The sequence below is a fragment of the Phodopus roborovskii genome, unplaced genomic scaffold (assembly GCF_943737965.1).
Source record: "Phodopus roborovskii unplaced genomic scaffold, PHOROB, whole genome shotgun sequence".
NCBI classification, from domain to species: domain Eukaryota; kingdom Metazoa; phylum Chordata; class Mammalia; order Rodentia; family Cricetidae; genus Phodopus; species Phodopus roborovskii.
The window spans coordinates 20,377,542-20,399,343 of record NW_026126567.1 but is presented as its reverse complement, the minus strand read 5'-3'; the positions used below and the strand labels follow the sequence as shown (position 1 = coordinate 20,399,343).

The window sequence follows — 21,802 nt, the reverse complement described above, 5'->3', positions numbered from 1 at the left end:
CCAGTTCTTCATGGTGTGGTAACCCTAACCATACAATTATTTCCACTGATACTTCATAACTGTAATTTTGCTACTGCTATGAATTAAAATGTTAATATCTGTATTTTACAAAGGTCCTAGTTGACCCCTGTAAAAGTATCATTGGACCTCCAAAGGGGTCATAACCCACAGATTAAGAACCACTATTTTAGATTGAAATGCATTTTAACTGTTATTGAAAAACAAAATATTCATATTTTAATTTAGTTCAATAGCAAAAGGTCAAATGCTACAGTGTTTAAAGATTGCTAATTTTTATATAACAAATGAAATAGTGGCACTACAGTTAAATATATACAGCTATGTTGGGTTATTAATTACTTCAAAGCACAGGTGTGATATTTGAATTCAGTTGTGGTAAGCTATGGAGTTAAGTCATCAGTAATTTGAACACTGAATTTAAATATTAAATGTCAATCACCTTTTTATTTGTCTCAAAATCATTTTAATCCATGTATATAAAAATGGCAATTCTAGAAATGTTTTCAACTAATTATTTGTGTTTTTGATTATTTGCCATTGTTGAACTCACAACTGCTTCATTCTATTTTAAGAGTTTATTTTAAATAGTGTTATTTTAAAATAATTTTTAAATTGAAAAAATTTTTACACTTTTTAAAATGCATAACATACCATCACTATTTTCTCCAGAATTTTGCAACTTAATGTGATCAACAAAATAAATATTCTCAATTTGGATCTGTAAAGTTTAATACAGAGCTTAATTAACATCAATAAGTTATTGACTGTGTGTGTGTGTGTTCATGCTTGGCAAATGCTATGCTATTGAGCTCCATCATCAGCCTAGGGTAAACATGTTAGAGGTTAAATAACTATTTAGAAATGAATACAAGCAAGTATTGTTAATACAAAATAACTGAAGTTGGGACTAAGCGACTGAAGTTGGGACTAAACCAACTACCTCCATAACTTAAAGTATATTCATACACATTGTAAATATCAATATATCGAGTGTAACACACAGAAAAGACATTTCAGACTTGCCTTTTTTCCCATTATTAGGCGAGCTTGATGTTTCTTCCCCATTGTCTTTAACATTGAAACCAGACAACAATAATTAATAAGTAAGGTCGTTGACAATCTAAATAAAAAGTAAGCACTCCAAAAAAGAATTAAACATGCACTGCAAAAACAAATTCCATGCATTTAACACGTCACCCACACTGCACACGTTAGGGTAAAGTATATGCAGTAAGGCTCCCTATTCTGTAAAAAAAAGGAGTCAAAGCTGCCATAAGAAAAAAGCATTTTGTATTATGGTTATGTACTAGGTAGTTTTGTTTTGTTTCACTATGATACTACCTAATGTAATTTACTAAGTACTTGAGAATAAGTCACAGGTGAGAAACTGGTTTGAAAAATGTAATTCTTTATGTTAAGGGGTAAAACAAAAGTGATACAGATATTGCAGAAATCTTCAAGTTAATATTCTCTTTAAAATTACTATAAAAGCCAATTCATAAAGACTCAGGACTTGAGTGAAATAATACGAGCTGTAAAAGGACAGGAAAACAGAAACATTAGCCCTTCAACTCAATGAAAATAGAAATTATACTACAGTACCACAGTTCCTGTATCAGTCAGGAAAATGAAGATATTTGAAATTCTAGCATTGAGGACATTTGATATTCAGAATGGGATATAAGTTATACATTTCTAAAACCAAGCAACTAAGATTGCCTTTCTTTCCATTATTAGATACATATTGATAATTTGTCCACTTGATAACTTAGAATGTTACCTGCATAATGTCTTTGTTTCAAAAACTACAAATTGTGTTCAAAGAACACATCCATGAAAATGTTATCTTGGGCACACAAGGACATTGTTTTCTTACAATGATAATAGAGGGGAAAGGGCACAGCCTAACTTTAAAACTTACACATAAATTCACATAGTAAAAGAAAAGATCAGTTAAAGACTTTTAAAAAAAAACTGGTTTAAAGTTATTCTGCAGATTACATGGAAAGTTAAAAGTCAAGACATCAACCTAGGTAAAATTAGGTTCCATTTTTGAGGTTCAAATAATTATAGTGACAATTCAATAAAAAAGACAAATGTATTTGTGTGTATACAACATTTTACTCTGACAGACTCTGCTATCCAATTATGTTGTGATTACAAAACTGAAGGAATGAAGCCCACACACCCCCCAAAACGCAGACTCTATAGAAGGAGTGGCTGTTACACAGGTGCTGCATTACTGAACTTGGACAGAGAAGGGAAAGCCAAGGAAACTGGTTTTCATTTAGGGAATGAAATAATGGGAAAGTGATCATAGTCTATTAAATTAAGTATTTTCTGTTCTACATATCTGCCCCTCCTTTGGCAACCCTTAGATAAGAAAAGAACTCCCTTATCCAGGGAAGTACAAGGGAGATAGAGATTTCTAGTAGCTAGCCGACAGCGATTATTCACGAAAAGGTAAAGAAATAACCAGAAGGTAAAGAAAAAGCTGAGGTAAACAATGTATGCATTTAGGCCAAAGGCACTGTTTATAACTCTAGTCAGTTTTCATCGTTGCAGAAAATAGTCAAACAATTGGCCAAATCAAACACTCTGAAGTTGGTCTTACAGTATTTCTTATGAAACCATAGATGTTGAGGACATTAACTTATTTGGAAGACACACACACAGACCTGTCTTGACCTCTCCGCCCTCCTTTAATACCCCCTCTTCTTCCACATGCCCAATTTCTTCATTAGCTTCTGTATTTGCCAAAGTAAAGAAAAAGACAAGGCCAGGGGTCCGCTTGTTAGTTTTAAAAGTCAGCAAACAAACAAACAAACAAATCATTTTTCAATGAAATAATGGCTCCTTGTAAAAAGAAAAGTAAGTTACTTATTGCATTTCTGACAAGCCTTTGAAAACAAATCTGTAGACTGTTAGTGCATCATCACAGTTGGCAGTGGTACTGACGTGGGGGAACAGAAACCATGACCTCTAGAAGATTTGGAACATGTGGATAACTAAATAAGGGAGGCACAATTCTTTGCCCCTATAATAGGTATATTAGGAAAATGTTACATAAATTTTCTTCTGGGAAGAAAAAAAATGACACTAGAATCCCCCCCCCCCCTTTTTTTTGAGGCAGGGTTTCTCTGTATAGCCCTGACTGTCCTGGAACTCACTTTGTAGATCAGGCTGATGTAGAACTAACAAAGACCCACCTGCCTCTGTCTACCAAGTGTTGGGACTAAAGCCTAAAGCCGCGAGTCACCCACCATAGCTACGCCGGTATAAACTCCCGTTTTTAGAAAATGAAAATACATCAAAGTCAGGATTTTAAAAAATAATGATGATGATGTCTAATAGTTGTTGGATACATTGCACTTTTATATCATTCTCGTTTCACACATTTTTGGCAAAGAGAATTTGAAAAATATTAACCTCAATATCAAAATATATTTTTAATTAATTTAGTTACTAGGTAATATAAAATAATTACTCAAAGCCATAGTTAAATTACAGTTTACTTTTTTTTTTAGTTTCTAAAGGTATAATACTTCAATATGTTTATACTACAAATGCCATTAATGACAAGATCTAACAACCATTTAGAAGAAAGTCAAATTTGGACTACCAATTGATAGTCTATTTTGGACGACTGCACCTTTAACTTTGGATCTGCAGAAGAGGAATTCACTACATCCTTTGAAACTGAAGGAGCTACAGGTTCATGGATCTCTGAAGCCTCAATATTAACACATCTGAAAATGCTGCTAATCGTCAGGCAGGACCTTTATGTGATACAAGCTAAACAAAACCTCTTCCACACTGCAAAGAACAGGAAAGGCTTTACTGTCTCTTTCCTTTATGAAATAAAAAGCAGAAAATCATAATTAGAGACATTACTCGAAACTGCTAGTGATATTAGTGGTTTTAAAGTACTCTACCTGATAAAAAACAGAATGCAATGAGAGCATTCATACTTCGACTCTAACTCTTCAAGCCTGAATTCCCCTCAGCAGGAAGGGTTGTTTTCTCCCATAGCCAGCACTGCACTCCTTGAAGCTATCCATGCCTCGACTTTTGCCACCACCGATACGAAAATGAAAGCTTCAAATTTTTGAGGGGGCAAAAACTGCACACTATTGAACTCTCCTCGTGAAAAACAACTTTTAGTCTTATGGAAACAGTCAAGCGCTACAGCAATGCCACAGATGTCTTTCTATCAAACAGGAGAGGATAGCACCAGCCCCAGCACCACTGTGCTGTGGAGAATTATGATTGGCGAGAAGCAGAAGCCACCACAGAAGTTGACAGTCAGTCAGTCAGTCACAACTAACAGGAGCATGACTTACATCAAAAGGTTATGTAATACAATACGCAATTCGCCGGTTGATGCAACCACACAAGAGTACAACTTTTCTAGAAACATAGGAATGACAAGTTTTTCAATGGCAATCCATATACTATTCAAGGTATCATTGCACTTTTTAAGGCAATGTTTCATTTTTCAACTCAATAAAAACTTGTTTCAGTCATACAATGTGCTACGCATCATTCTATGTGCTGGAGACTCAGCAGTATAAAACACAGCAGTGGTTTCAAAATTCTAAAACTAGCAGATTTTTATCATACTAGCAAATGTTTGACAGCCCATGTATTACAACTCAGTGTTTTTTCTCCAGGTATAATGCAGTGTTTGATAATAAAGGCACAGAACTGTCATATTTATCCTTGATATGCTCTAAGCAGAATTGCTACAACAGGAAACACAAGCCATAACCACTATCTAACTCAACAGCTTCTTTTGCAGAGACAATTTTAACAATAAAAAGGACCATCATAAATACAAAATGAAATATAAAATGATAACTATACCCAGCTTATGTATATGTCCTCAATGGCATAAACACAGCCTGCAATTGATATCCCTGGTTATAGTCTCATTCAAAATCCAGAATTCTGTTTAAAAAGTAAATTAAATATTTTGTAAGAACTAATATTATCTGGTTATTTAAAAGAAATTAAACTTGCCGCACTCTGGCTTGAATCAAAATTTAATTCCATGGAGTCATTTCACAGAAAATAAAATTTGAGTACTTGGTTAGAAACTAGAAAACAAAACAATTTAACTGTATATCAAGCCATATAAATGAAGGGATGTCAGCCGCAGTTGGGTTTATTTTTGCTTGCACAGCCCCCCCCAGAGGCTTTCACACAAACAAACCCTCCATCGTGTACAGACCTTCATAAGGATCTAGCTCCTTGACGTCATTGTCTGGGGAAAACAAAATAAAACGAAAACGGGGGGGGGGGGAAGGGGGGAACCAAAGCATAAGGGTTAAAAACAACAGAATATTTCAAAGTTATAGAATATATCGTCTTTTAAGAAAAACTTAAATGGTGATTCAGATGTATATGTAGCTTTGAAAAAGTTAATGAAAAGAGGGACTGAGGTTTAAAAGATGCTAAGATTATTCTGCCCTGTTATTCATGCTTTCAGAGACTTTAACCAAGATGTCTAGCTGCTTGAGAAGTCTGCTCAAGTGTGTCACCTTTTCACATAGCAAAGCAACAATTATTAGAAGCATCAGTACAGCATGCACCTTTTCCTGTATACTCAGGGTTACCTGTTGCTTGCTTTCCAGTTTGAGAAGGGTCACCGTTGCTGTGAATCTGCTAATCCGCCCTTTGCAGTGTGTGAACACTAATTTAGCTAGTTACTAATAAACTTTGTGTAATCACCAACAATTACACAATCCTAGATGTAGCAAAGACATTATAAGCCAGCTGCTAGCATAGCACTACTGCTTACTGTTAAATACACTTACTCAAATTTTAAATGTAAAACAAATAAAGAGTATTTCTTTTTATCTCCAAGTATGAATTTTACATGCAGTATTTTACACACAAATATAACTTGTCAAATGAAGCCATGCATATAGCTAGATACAGGAAGCTAATAAGACAAAGACAGTAGGAAATCCCGATTCGCCTCAGCTTCCACGGTTATTTACTACACGGCATAACTAGAAAACTGAAAACTTACTTCTCTCCAGTGTTCCCTTTGGTGGAAGCTGTGGCAGCTGCCGGCCTCTTCGTCCTGTTACCGGAGTACTTGATGGACTTGTCTGGACAGACCCAGTACGAGGGTGAGACCTACAAGACACCATGAACACATTTTCAGTCAGTGCTAAGTACATTCGGGACTTTAGCTGCTTTATGTAACGGCTGTAATGGTGTGATTTTTAAAGGCGGTTTGCTGTTGGTTAAAAGAGAACAGGACAAAATGTGGACATTTGCACAGTTAAACACCAAAAAGAATGTTTATGTTTTGGTGTAATATGCGTACATACACACATACATGCACACAGAGCCTATAGTAAAATCCATGAAATTAGTAATACAGACTACTAATTTATTCATATGAAAGCAAGTAGAAAATTCTATAACCTAAAAAATAAAAAGTGCACACTTTTTCTACCATTATCTAAATTCTTAAAACTAATCTTCCTCCTTGACCTGAAGCAGACTTTTACTTAAGTTTATACTAAATATCCTTTTTTAAAGAAAGAAAACATCTCAAGAATCTACCTCAAAAAAAAAAAAAAAAAAAAAAAAAACCCAAGCAACTCAAAATTCAGCTAAAGAAAATTCTGATATCTAATATTAATACTCATAGAAACTAAATGAACCTAATTTTATTTACTGTGGTGATGATTATTAGAAAAGTCATGACTGATGAACACAGCAATTTCTCATTCTGTGGAAGAACATGATAGTTATGACAAGGTTTACCCGGGACTCCTGATTAATAATGAGAAATCACAGAACAAAGGCAATCAGGACAGTTCAGAAACAAATTACGATGGGGATGACACACTATTATATCCACTGAATATAAATAGTGTGTTTACACTGACAGGGTTAGTATTGACTTGTACTGGTGATCAGCCAAAAATGATAGCGGAGACCATTTAGCTGTGGGGAAAATAACATGGTGCTTGGCAGAGCAGACAGGGAAGTTAGTCTGATCGATTTATCTTTCACCTCGATAAGGCAGGTGAAGGAGGGGCAGATCTTCCGGTCATTAATGAAGGCATCGACCTCATGAGGTTTGTGTCAGCACGTTCGGAGGATCTGGAGCGGGTGGTGGTCCGCTCTAGGAGAGGCCGCTGTTCTGTTGATCTGCATCTGAGATATGGCTGTCTATCTGCTGCTTCACAATCCCTGAAATGTTAGTCAAAAAGCAGCTCAGTTGATCTTTAATGCCTTTCTGCTATTTGGTCATGATGCATCAAACTGATTTTGAAAAAAAAAAAAAAAGAATTGCTTAAAGTTATTGTGTATTTAAAAAAACAAAAAGAATTTTCCCCAACACATCCTGAGTAAATTCTGACTAAACTTAAAAAGTTCTAAAGATCCCAAATCTGATTCTATTAGCAATGACCATAACTGAATTATAACTGACCTGCTCAGTTATGGTCATTGCAACCCCAGCCACCTGCCTTCCAAAATGAACAGAGCATGTGGCCTGTGACTGTGTGGTGTATCCTAGTTCAAACACACTCAGCATGTTTCCTAGTGTTTGCCAGAGAAGAGAGAGCTATGCAGGATGTTTATTAGCGAACAGAGTAGATATATAAATGTTAATAGCATTATCATAGTATACTGAAAGCTTGGATGTTTTAAACAGAAGAATGAAAAAGAGGTTCCAGGAAAATAGGGCACCTTGGAAGTGTGTCTCCATATTTAAACACGCTTTCAAACGGAAATCACTGTGCAGAGAACTGGTGGCCTCTCCAACCATTAATATTGGATTCTTGTAGAAGCAAGAATACTTACCCCTGTATGAGCAATAATCATTGACACCTAGCTATTGGAGCCTACCATAATGCTCATATACCCTAATGTGATCAATAAATGGATATGATTCAGTTCTATGATTTGGAAGACAAATCTAAAAACATTAACCTTTGCTCTAGAACTCAAAAGTAACAAAATATGCCCAAATCCATTTCAAACAGACACCTCCTGGGCCAACTGCAGTCACAGTGAAGGGAGCATTTATAGACTACAGAGAGCATGCTGTGATGTCATGAACAGTCACATTTACCGAAAAATACTCTGATGTTTGGAAATGGAAAAATGCACAATTAGAGAAAAGTAAGAAAATAGGACACAATATCCTCAGTATCACGAATTATATATCATTCAGTTTTGGATAAACAAATACTATTAGGAACAGAGTACTGGATTCATCCTATATTGTTTATACATTTGCATAATACTTTAAAGTCAAAGACTAAGACAGAAGTGACTTCATTTTAAGAACTTTTATTATTGAATCAATGGAGCTGATTTTCTATGTGAAGTTCAGTAACTTTTACGTAACTACATCCAGAATAGGGGAAGGGAGGAGAGAGCCTCACAACCAAAATGCCATAATAGCCGAGATTAAGTATAAATTCATACATGATATGTGATTACATTTAAAAAGATGAATTAAATGAATTTCATCACAAAATTCATAATTATATTCTTCTGATTTTATTTGGAGAAAACACTCCTTTTGAAAGTAAACGTGGCCAATAATTTATGACCTTTATCACCTTTATGCCTTTATCACAATAGGCCAATAAAAACAAAAGGCTGCATGGCTATCTTCCTCTTTGTATTTCTTACACTTCTAAATATCTATATTTTGAAAAGTACCAAATTTGACATTTGTTTCAAAGATTTATTGTGATTTTAGACTAATTTAATAAACTTTCATCCCACATAGCATGTGGTGGCAAAACTTAGTAAAGTATCTAATAGTGATCACAACAGGAAGCTGGCATCCTCTCAGTTGTCAAAAATTTCATCTGCTCGTACCTAGTTAAGAAATATGTGTATATACATATATATGTACATGTTCTAATACATATATGCAATACATATATCTCATATATATATACTCATATATCATGTGACATCATGTAGCTTGACTTTTCTGATTATGTATTTTAATATAGTTGATATACAACCCAGGTGAGTGACAGAATGTTAACCGAAACGTACTGCCACATCTCATGTCTCAGAGGGACACTGTTTACTTTTAAACAGATATCCGCACCTTCAGAAAAGTACCATATAAAGATTTTTCATTCCTTAGTGAATATGTTTTGATAATTATAGGGAATTTTTATATTTTTCCAGATACCTTTGTTACCACAAATAGTATGGAAAATAAAATCATCATAGACTAAGAAAGTAGGTTAATAAGTGAAAGATAGCAATAACCGCAGTATTTAGATAGAATTTTCCAAAAAAATGCTGTCACAGTAATGGAAAGCTATCATGTTTTAGATGTTGTAACACACAGTCAAACTATACTTTCTGTGCCCACCACCAGCAAAGAATAGAAGTGATCGGTTAAGGCCTAGGGGTTAAAGGTCACAGTGGCCGCGGTGAAGTGAATGACACAGTCCCATAGGCGTCACCCCAGTACTGCAGACTAGATAGCACAGCATTTCTAGCTACACTGGTGTAGACAATATAACAGGAACGCATACATGACCTCAAGAGCAACAACTGAAAGTAGGAAACAATAATTATTTGTAAGGGTTAACTGTTTCAGTGTTGTTTAATTGGTGTTCTTGAGCTGTGGTTTACATCTCCAATATAAACACTTTTCCTAGTAATCCTAATTTATTTACCTCATTTTCTTATAGGCATAAAAATACTGTTTTAAAAGGGGTACTCACCATTTTGTTAAAAACTACACAACATAAACAAGAAACCTTCACTTGTAAATTTAAACCTTTAGGAAAATAATTTAACTATATTTTAAAAAGTGGTTTAATAATCCATTCCAGTTCTATTTTTGAGTTTACAATTTTAATCAATGTTTAAAATAGTTCCTATTTTACTTGTAATTTTCTGGATTGATACACTATGTGATGCACTATGCAGAGGACTGCACTGTGTAAGGACTGCGCTGTACATTGAACGCGCTTGAAGAGGAAACTGCCTAATAAACCCTCAATTTCCTGCCACTGAGTTTCAGAGCTGGAAGAAGGGCCATCATGGCAATCGGCTAGCACAGGGCAGACTGGGACAAGGACGAGACAGAGACAGGCCAGGATAAAAGAGTAAGAGTTTCTATAATGATAACATTACACAGGCTGAGCAGTTGTGTTTATAAATTTAGGAGTGTGTGTGTGTGTGTGTGTGTGTGTGTGTGTGTGTGTGTAACAGAAAAAGCAAGGGGGAGTATTGGGGTGGTTCAAGAGAGGAAAGGGAACAGAGAAATGATGCAATTATTTTAATTTCAAAATGTCAGAAAAGGAAGTAAACCATTTAGCTGTGCTTTGATTGAAATGTTAGCCTTTGCTCAGATATTTGAAGTTTTAGTATTCCTTCAGTACTTTATAAGGAAAAGTATTCAGGACATTTAGTGAAGCTGAACTGAGTCTTGCAACATTTTCTCTGTCCAACTGGTGATTCTTCAAACATTTTTAAAATTCTTACGCATCTGATATCTGATACAATTTCCCACGGATTCAATCACCTTCGCTCCCTTGGGCCCTTGTTTTCAATTAAAATGTAAAAGATTATTGGCCAGGTGGTGGTGGTGGTGGTGCACACCTTTAATCCCAACACTCAGGAGGCACAGGCTGATGGATCTCTGTGAGTTCAAGGCCAGCCTGATCTACAGACAGAGTTCTAGCACAGGCTCCTCCAAAGTTACAGAGAAACTCTGTCTTGAAAAACCACACACACACACACACACACACACAGAGAGAGAGAGAGAGAGAGAGAGAGAGAGAGAGAGAGAGAGAGAGAGAGAGAGAGAGAGAGAGAGATTTATGAAAGTTTCCAGGGAAGAACCAACCTGTAGGATTCTTTTCTATACCTTACTTCTAGCTACATGCACACTCACTCCAAGGATACAATTCCAAATCAAACTAAGTTTGATATAGAGTAATAGAACATCACTATAGGACCTCTAGACAAGTATGGATACGTACAAAATAAATTCAAAACAGGGCTTGCTCGAAGGCCCAGTCCTTAAGAACACTGACTGCACTTTTAGGGTTCAAATCCCAGCAATCACATGACAATTCACAACTGTCTATATACTGCCTCTAACTCCAGTTCCAGGAATTTTGACATCCTCACACAGAATATACATATGGAAAACACCAGTACACATTAAGTAGATAAATAATAAATCTTAAAAAATTCAAAACAACCACCATGATAAAATGTTTCAAAGCAACATTCAGAAATTAATGAATGTCAGCTTAACTTCTGAATGACAATCTGTTATACATAAGAAATTTCATATTTATATTATAAAACAGTCATGAACACACTTAGATGTTCTTAAAAATAAACCTATGGATATTAGTTATTCATTTCCCTTACATAAGTAAATTCATTTATTTATCTCTGTATTTTTAAAAATTCTGGTCTTGAACTTGCTATGTAAATAAGTATATCCTTGACTCTCTGGTCCTCTTGCTTCACCTTCTGAGTGCTGGGATAATAGGTGTGTGCTATCACCCTAGCTTAATTTATTTATTTTTGCAGCAGGGTCTCCCTGCTATAGAACAGACTGGCCACAAACATGCCGTATTCCTACCTCTGCCTCCTGAATGCTAGAATTTATGTGTGCACTGTCATGCCTGGCTCTGAAATTAATTTTAAAAGGTAAGATGTAAGCTGTATACAGTGGTATGTCTCTTTAATTCTTAAAAAAAAAAAAAAAAAAAAAAAAAAAAAAGACTTGTTTATTTATCTTATGTATGAGTACTCTGTCTGCATGTACGCCTACAAGCCAGAAGAGGGCACCAGATCTCATTATACATGGTTGTGAGCTGCCATACGGGTGTTGGAAATTGAACTTAGGACCTCTGGAAGAGATCCAGTGTTTTTAACCACAGAGGCATCTTTCTAGCCTCCAGATCACCTTAATTATAGAGTTTAGAAAGTTGAAAGAAAAAGAGTCATTAGTTCAATTCTAGTTTGAGACATATGTGGAAACCCTATCTCAAGAAACCAAATGAGTTGAAAACTGAGTTTATCTGCAAAGAAAGAACCCTAATCTCCAGAGAGGTGAGCCTTACCTATGAGTACATGACATATAAAGGTGATAACATGTAAGGTGACAAGAGCAGAAGTGTTAATTTTTGTGAAAAATGTCTTGACTATCCGGGAAATTCTCTGGATGTTAATTGAATTGTTAAATAATAAAAATTATAGGGCATTACCAAAAACCTTAAAATAAAATTTAAGGAATTCTTAATATATCAGACATTTATATTAATATAACAACTAATATCTTTTGACTCATATTCAAAGATAGCTCTTCCACATTCTTTATGATGTGTCAAGTACAATTTCATATTTTCTAAAAATGATCTTGTTTATCTTGTTTCTACTTAAGAACATTACAAGACACAATAGGGGGTGTAGATCACTTGCCAGAAATATTGGGAGATGCTGGGAATGATGTAAGATAAAGGAAGGGAGACTAGAGAAACAGCCACTCTGAAAATGAGATAAATAAGCATCATACATGCATAAGGTTGCCTTTTTAACCTAGAAGAAGACAGATTTAATTATCCTTGGTATGATAATACTTCTGTAAGAAGTAGTTCTACTGGATTAAAACAAGATTACATTATTTAAAAGCAACTGACAGACTCATGCAAGCTGATAACAACGTAATGATGTGTAAACATAGAGGCTGCTGCGTAGTATCATTATGCCTCCAGAGCTATTATTATTTCAAATAATAGTCATTATTTGAAATCACAAGAACAAAAAGTCATAATCTCAATTTTCACAAAACATTAAGGAAACACTATGATACACTTCCTCAAGGACATCTGGAGCACTTATTAGGACTTTAGAACTTCTCCTACTTAATTGTTATTTGAAAAAATAACAGAAACAAAACTACAATGGGCAGAACTGTTTATCTATAAATGAGAATGCAGCAAATTAAAATCTTCACATAATTATTACATCTTATCTCTGAAATTCTGATTGTATGAGCTATATTTTCTATTTTCAATGGATACCAGAGTTAAGCAATGCTTTGTTGATTATAAAATTCAAAAATTTCCACCAAGAGGTTAGCTAGACACTATTTTCCAGACCTTTGAAGATTCTGTAAAATGATATTTTTAAAGTATGTCAGTACAGAACAGAGTGTAGCCTATTATTCATCACGACACAATGTGGTAGAATATGATTCAATGTCTTGCTACCATCTCCAACACTTTCTCTAATGAAGTGTGAAACTCAACAAGCTTTCCTCACAATGTGTATAATGTGAGGCTGGAGAGATGGCTTGGTGATTAAGGAAACTAACTACTGTTCTATAGGACCCAGGTTCAATTCCCAGCACCCACATGGCAGTTCACAACTATCTGTATTTCCAGTTCCAGGGGATCAACATATAAACATGCAGACAAATCACCAGTGCACATAAAAAAGAAAGAAAGAAAGAAAGAAAGAAAGAAAGGAAGGAAGGAAGGAAGGAAGGAAGAAAACGGATGGGTGCAATACAAATTCCCCATAAGCCTTGCTGCAGCTGCTGTTGTTACTGATGTGGCTTCACAGTGACATCCAAATCATATTCCATACAAAAGTACATATTGCCACCCAAGAAACTCCCTAAACACATTATTAAACTTCAGATTCAGGAACGATGAACTATGAACAAAAGCAGAAGATGAACTATTAAACGAAACTTCTTGGGAAGTTAAGCAATAGAGTCTTGAAGTTAAAATTGTGTAGTTTTGGAAGAATATTTTGAGCATATGTTAACTAGAAACAGAACTATACTTTTCAAGAGAAAGATAGTTTAAGAAGTCACTGGTTCATCCTAATTCACTCATTTTTACAATACATATGTGTTGACTTCACATGATGTGCAATGTACTACACATGGTAATAGGACTTTTGGTCAAAGTCACAATATAAAAAAATGTGTAGTCCAAAAGGCAAGGACCTGAGAAGTAAGGGAAAAAACTAAACAAGGCTGAGGAATAGTCAAGAGGTAGAATAAGAAACACAAGAATAATACATTACACACCAAGTGTGTTATGGTAGGTACACAGGAATACACACACATAACACACACACACACACACACACACACACACAGAGAGAGAGAGAGAGAGAGAGAGAGAGAGAGAGAGAGAGAGAGAGAGAGGATAAACATGGATAAAGGTTGACAAGCAATCTGGACAGGAAACATCACTTTAGTAAAGTGAAGGAGGCAGGAATCAAACTATAGAGGAAGAAGGGTTAAGATACAGTGACATGAAGGAAGTAATATACAAAATATGTAGTCAGACAGACATGGTAATCAAGTCTATATCCAGAAATTGGCATAGAAAGAGGACATCAAAGTGGGGGCCAGTAACAGGAAAGAAAAAACAATAAACAAAATACACTTTTGAAAACTAATCTAAGTAAAAGAAAGGAAGGCACAGTCTCAAAGAGGCAGTAGAATATGATCAATGTATTTATTAAAGAATGTTAAACATCAGTTTCTAAAGAAGATAGATAAAAAATCTGGTGTAGATAGGACTTATAAGAGTACCATTAAAAGCATAAATGTGCTAGAGGAAAAAAAAAAAGCTAGTTGTCAGTAGCGAGAATAATAATGACAGAAAAATTAAGAAGGCAATTAAATTTCAAAGTACTGCAATAGGCTACTGGTGGTGAAACTCATCAAGTCCTACCCAGTTGCAAACCCAGTAGGCTACATTATCACTGGTGGATAAGATATCTCCAGGATACAATAGTGACACAAATTAATGCTAATGACCTAGTTGCATTCCTTTTTAAGGCTGAAAGATAATGCACCATATATTTAAATTAGTTTCTACATCATTTCTTTTGTTGTTGGACCCCTATGTTGGTTCTATAACTTAGCTATTATGAATGGAGTGAAAAAATATTGATATGCAGGTACCTCTATGATCTGTTGACTGACAGTCTTTGGGGGTAAATTGCTAGGACCTGTAAAGCTGGGTGATATGATAGGTCTATATGTGTTTCTTTCAGCATTCTCTGTTCAGATTTTCATATTAGCTGGATTAGCTTGAATAGTATTTACCTTAGTGGGTGCTAAAAGTTTCTCTTCAGTGCTTTCAGAATTTCTAAAATTTTACTTGTAGCCCAGTATGAAGGGTTTATCCCTAGTGTCACTCCTTGTTACAGTAACTTATGTACCAAATTATCCAAAATACAAGATTGAGTGTTTTTCTTGAATCTTTCCCTAAAATTCCAGTTCCTGAGTGTTATTAATTTCAATTATTAAGTCTTTTATCTTGTACTTCTCCATCTGCCTTAGTATGTATTCTTTTCATGCCTTTTTTCCTTCAAACCAACCACACAGATACTCTTCAAAGTGGCTATTTCAGTGAATAAACTTACACACTCAGCTTTAGTTAAGTTCTTCTGAGTGTATGTAGTACCTACAGTCATAACACTCACCCGAGTTAAGCACTTCAGAATGTGTGCAGTGCTTACCATCATCACACTCGCCCTAGTTAAGCACTTCAGAGGATATGGAGTTCAAAAGCCATTCACTGTGCAAGAGAAGGAATGAATAAAACTTGAACCTTGTTAAGTAAAAAGACTTTCTTAAGGGAAGTTACAATATTCCTGAGACTATTCTGGATGAGCTAGGATAGGTGAGACTAGCTAAAGCAGTCAAGAGGGCAGCTTGCTACTGAAATCAAAGAACACATAAAATTAAATGAATGCAATAAGAAATGAAGAAGCATGCACGTGTTTAGGATCTGGAGGAAGTTAGCATTTATACTGAGATTACAAAGACAGAACAAATTTCAGTGATAATCGCCATGTGTGTCCCCAAAGCAGACTTGTGTAGGAAGCTCACTATATCTGAAATAGTTAAGGAAGTAACTGACTGGTGAATGAGTATTTTGGGAGAATGTTGACATCATGCAGACTGGTGGCAGGAATTATAATGTAGAAAAAGATGAAAGCCAGATGCTAAAATCGCCACTGGAAAAATAGCAAAACTAAGAGGTGAACACATGACAGCCATATGCAAGGGATGGAATTGCTATGTTCAGGGTTCTCTCGTAAGAAGACACAGTAGTTAAAAATAATAAGCATAGCTTTCCTTCTAACCCATGTCCATCCCTTGTGACTGCCACTAATCCACATAAGCACTCTCTAGCTAGGAAGCACAGGCTCGCCTTGCCTACTCAATAGAGCAGAAGTCTAAGCTAGTGCAGTAAAAAGATGAAGAGGATAGGAATTGGAAAGAAAGACATCAAAGCATCTTTATTTGCAGATTTTATATAAAAAAAGGGATCCTAAAACGTCTACATAGAAAGTTTTACAGCTGATGAACAGTTTCAAAGTAGCAAGACAAAAAAAATTAACACACGAGAATCAGTAGTTTTCCTGATACACAAATGAAAGACCTAGAAAGAAATCAGGAAAACAGTATCTTTCACAATAGCCTCAAAAATAACAACAAAAATACCTTGGGATTACTGTAACCAAGAAAATGAAAGACTTGTATAATAAAAACTTAAAGACACTGAAGAAGACAGCAGATGTAAAAATCTCCCATGTTCCAATGTCAGTAGGATTAATACTGTGAAAATGGCCATCTGATCAAACTAAAACTACACATCCAATGCAATCCCCATCAAAATTCCAACACAAATCTTCACAGAATATAAAAACAAAATCTTCAATGTTATGTGGAAAAAACAACATGATAACTAAAAGCAATCCTGAATAAGAACTGCCGGAAGTAACACATTTCACACTGTATTATAGAGCTATAGTAGTAAAATACATCATGGTATTGGCATAAAAATAGACACACTGATCAAAGGAATCGAATTGAAGACCCAGACGTAAGTCCATACACCTATAGACACTAAATTTTTGACAAAGAAGTCAATGGTACATAGTGGAGTAAAAACAGAAAACAGAATCTTCAACAAATGGTGCTGATCAAACTGGATGGCTGCATACAGAACAATGAAAACAGATCCGCATTTATCAGCCTGCACAAAACTCACTTCAAATGGATCAAGGACTCAACTTAAGGGCTGACACCCTGAATCTGACAGAACAGAATTTCTGATGTAGGAAAGGATTTTCTGAACAAGTTACCCAGAGATACAGGTATAAAAAACTAAAAAGTTTCTATACAACATAATCATTGCAGGAAAATGATAGCACACAAAATGGGAACATCTTTATCAATAATATATCTGATAGAGGGTTATTATTTAGAATATATAAAAGAAACCTAAAACAAAAGAAAAATGAGCAAAAATCCAAACATCAAAAAAACAATTACCCAGATTTAAAAACAGGATGTAGAACTTAACAGTGTTGTCAAAAGATGAAACACAAATGACTAACATTTCCTAAAATGTTCAACGTTCTTAGCAATCAGGGGAATGTAAATTAAAACTACTTTGATATTTCACAGTACCTGAGTCAGAATGGCTGGGAATAATAAAAGAGTATGACAGTATACTCTGGCAAGGATTCAGAAGAGGAAGAGTTGCTGTTAGAAGTGCAAAGTTGTACAGTCACTATGAAAATCAATATGAAGCATCTTCAAAGAGCTGACAATTGATCTACTGTATGATCCAGTCATACCACTCCTGGGCATATGCCCAAAGGACTCTACATGTTACTATAGGGATACTGGCTCATCCACATTTATTTCAGCTCTATTTATAAGAGTCAGAAATTAGAAAAGGCTTAGATGCCCATAGGACAAAGAATAGAGATGGAATCCTCCAAGGAAGTGTAGATAGAATACAGTGTAATAATGAAATAGAGGGCAGGCTAGAGTAGGAGGATTAAATATGGAGGGGTAAGCAGTGTAAAGGAGGGAGTGTGAGGAGGGACAACTAACACCAAAAGCCTTTTGAAAAGTCAACTGGAAACCTGCTACTGTAGAAGCTTCCTAAAAATATACATAATGAAAGGAATTTAAATGCAATTATTACATAATGGGGTTGGTGGGGGCACAGCAATTCCCAAATTAGAGAGCATAGATCATCAATACTTCCAGTACCATGAATGAGTTACATCCTGAATCATTGGTCAAAGGTCTCCCATACTCTGCAGGTATCTCAGGCTACTGACAATCCCAATTGGTTACTCTCCATACTCCATTCTCTTCATAAGTGCATCACTCAACCCTTGTCCAAAAAGCTTCTTCTTGCAGGACATGGTAATTAATCAACTCAGAGGCCCACAGATGGACCTCTAAGCAGAGAATAAGTGACTTTAGAACACGAATCCCTAAATGGTATGTACGTACACCTGTATCACCCCTCCCACATCAAGGTACAGGAGTCTACTTGAAATGGAGGCACAAAGATGGTAAGAGCTGGAGACGATGGATGATTCCAAGGAAACAGCACCTTCCAGACACAATGGGACTCATCCACATATTATGAACTTAGAGAGAATGTGACATCATACAAAGATGTGCACAGGTTCAAATGCAGGAAAACACTAGCACTGAGAAGGGAGAGTAGACACAAAGTCCCACTTTTAACAGGGAAGATGTTGCAATTGATATCTGCTGAGAAAGGGAAATTTGTTTCTTCCAATAGAGGAAACAACTGGGCATTATCAGTCACATTTCAGGGCAGGTCCCATGCCCAGAAGTAGCTAGCCAACACAGACAGACTCCATGGCTTTCTTCTTGTCTGTTTGTTTGTGTTCTGTTTGTTTCATTTTGGTAGTTTTGTATCTTGAACTTTTTTTTTAACTTTCTTTTTTTTGTATTTATTTTGAGAGAGAGAACATGAATTGGGTGGGGAGGGAGGTGGGAAGGACCTGTGAGATCTGGGGGATGGGAAGTATATGATCAAAATATATTGAATGAACAATATTTTAAAGAAAAAATAATAAACATAACTTCATGTAAATAAATATAAGGGAGTAGATACTTAGCAAAAACAAAAACAGGTTTTCTAACTTCAAGAGTTCAAGGCAGGCTGTCTGGGTAGGTGAACACTATTTAATTCAGGCCTTCATGGGTTCTTCTGCTTAGACAAAGGCAAATACCATAATACTTATAAAACAGACATGTAAATGTATTCATAGCAAATACTATACTTAGGCACTTAATAACTTGTTTTCAAACACAGATTTACAGTGTTACATTTTAATATAAACATGAATGATTTTGTGTTTCTTCATCATAAACCAAATGAAAGTACAGAAGGAGACTTTGTAAACTTCTCTTGATGTGAGACAGGTGGAAACTGAAAAGTTACTAAGTATATGAAATTGATGATCAAGCTGGACCTGATCAAGAAATGAATCTACACGAGTGAACTGAAAAACTAAATAATAGGAAGCAAAAAATTATTTGTTAACTAAGAACAATACATAATATAAAATCTATAAGGTGTCACATAATTTTAAGTGAAAAATAAAGATAAAACAAAGTAGGTAGCAAAAGTCTTTAATGTTTCACTCAAGGTGTCCTGTCCTCAAAGAGAAGAAAGGGAGTTCAAGGTGTGGGTATATAAGTGTATTTTCACATTTTTCAACATAAATCTATAACTGCCAGGAATGTATTGAACAACAGTAAAAAGTGAAATACAAAGAAATAATTACTGAGAAAAATAACAGAAAAGACTAAAAAGATATAAAAGGAAATTAAAGTTAGCAATGATCATTCAATACTTAAATTACAAGACACCAAACTTCTATTTAATTTATTGAAAAACATCAGTAAAATTGATTGCTAGGATTATCAAAGTTTTCTTTTGGATTTCCTTCCATATTTGTCTATGTGATTTCAAACATCAAGATTTTACACATTAGCTTTTTTTTTAATTTTATTTTTAAGCTTGGCATATATCAACTCCTAACTAATTAGGGATAAAAAAGGTTATACATAGCATAATATATAATCTCTAATTTACTCTAGATGAACACACCACCATGCATGTTATCACCACGATTCTCTTCCCTGACTAACTGGCCTAAAAATGTTGCCAGTGAACTGGCTCAAAACTCCTCCAAGCATGGGTCAGTAAACACTCAGGGACAGGTGACAAGAGAGGGTTAGAACAAGGTGATGGGGAGGATGTCGTGAAAAGCTGTCATCAGGACATGGCATGGATGTGGCTCACAAAAGAGGTGGCTATCTGTAGGACTTGCTGAACCACTCTGTCAACATTGCATTAGAGGTAGGGGTGGGGCTCTAGAAGCCCCACCCATGCACAAGAGCATATAAGCAGTTAACAGTTGCTGAGAAAGAATATATAGCTCACTGATAAGTTGCTTCTGATCAAGTAAATCAACTCCACCCACACCCATGACACAGGCATGTACACATACATGCAACCACAAAAAGACACTGAAGTAGAAGGAGAGTTTATCAGGAAGAAGGAATTTGGAAGAGTAGAAAGGGATACAAGAGAGGATGGAGGGAGCCGTATAATCAGAATACATTATACATGTATGAAATTGTGAAAAATAATAATAAAGTAAAATATTATCAAAACCAGAAAGTGACCTAAGCTAGAAACAGTCTTGAGAACTCAGTGAACATTAGGCAACTTCTTTCCTTCTCTTCTCAATAATATCCATACTCTGCTAAATACCGGGCAAGTGATACTTCCCTCTAAAATAAATAATTTTTAGTGTCAGGCTTATCATACCCTAAACTCACTGGAATTAAGTTATAATAAGGTTGAAATGAAAGAGGCTGCTTCCACAGACTGAACAGTCTTAGAGACCCAAGCTTATCCACAGTGGAGGAGTAGATCAGCTATTTTTAACCAAGTAACCACAGACAAATTTCCAGGTAGCAAAAAGATGATTGTAGCCCATTAAAGAGAAAGTATTTTTGACATTCTAGTACAAATAGTTTATATACCTTTACTTTACAGTATTAGGGCACTATTTCCCTACTTCATTAATAATCACACATGTATATATAAACACAGAAGTGAATTGTATCACATAGACAGGAGCATGCAACTCTACACACAGACTCAATTGTAAGAAAAGTGTACCTTCCATGCCTGCGGTGATGCTCAATGGTCTGACTGTATCTGGAGCGAGGTAGAGTAAGAAAATGACTGCAAGCATGGCAGAAACAAGAGTAAGATGAGACTCAGGAAAGAAGGGAAAAGGTAAAGTTAAGCTCTAAACGTCTGAATCAAACAAATAATCAGATAGTAAGCAAAGCTAATGGAATTGTTACTGGAAAGCTTGGCCATCATCTCGATGCCCATTGGAATATGGCAGTGCAGAGGGCAAAATAAACCAAATATTCTAAAAATAAAATGCAACAAAATATAACATTTGGATTTTTTAATTAAATGGTAAAATTAAGTGTCACTTCAGTATATCAAGTACCATATTTTAGCAAATGTCAGATCACAAGTATATTTTCCTTCTTTTTAGGAGAAAAGGGGAGAAGAAAACAATAATGAAATGAGCAGCAACTTTAAGGACACAGAGGTGACACCAAATAACTGCAAGGCTTAGGACATCTCATGAGGTTTTATTTGTGGTTCATTGTTGATTCCAGGCACTGCTTGCATCAGGTTTCTGCATCTATTGGAATAAGTTTCCTACGTTCAAATCCTGCTCCTCCTACAACTCAGTTCATTGTTCATTTGTACCAACTCTCGTCATCTTCACACACCACGCCACTCCCTTCCCCCAACACCACCTGACACGCTACACACAGACCACCCACCACTCCAAGCCTGCCTCCACTTCTTTATCA

At 35.5% G+C, this 21,802-nt stretch overlaps 1 protein-coding gene across 1 annotated transcript in view; it reads right to left on the bottom strand.

Annotated features, from left to right (window-relative positions):
* Nucleotides 1-21,802, bottom strand: part of Rims2 (regulating synaptic membrane exocytosis 2) — a 380,476-nt gene that overhangs the window by 133,003 nt on the left and 225,671 nt on the right. Inside the window, exons 19-20 of the mRNA XM_051202763.1 lie at nt 7,060-7,239; nt 6,059-6,168 (exon numbers count right to left, since the gene is read on the bottom strand). Coding sequence (XP_051058720.1) covers nt 6,059-6,168; nt 7,060-7,239 — 290 coding nt within the window. The remainder of the gene's footprint in view (nt 1-6,058; nt 6,169-7,059; nt 7,240-21,802) is intronic.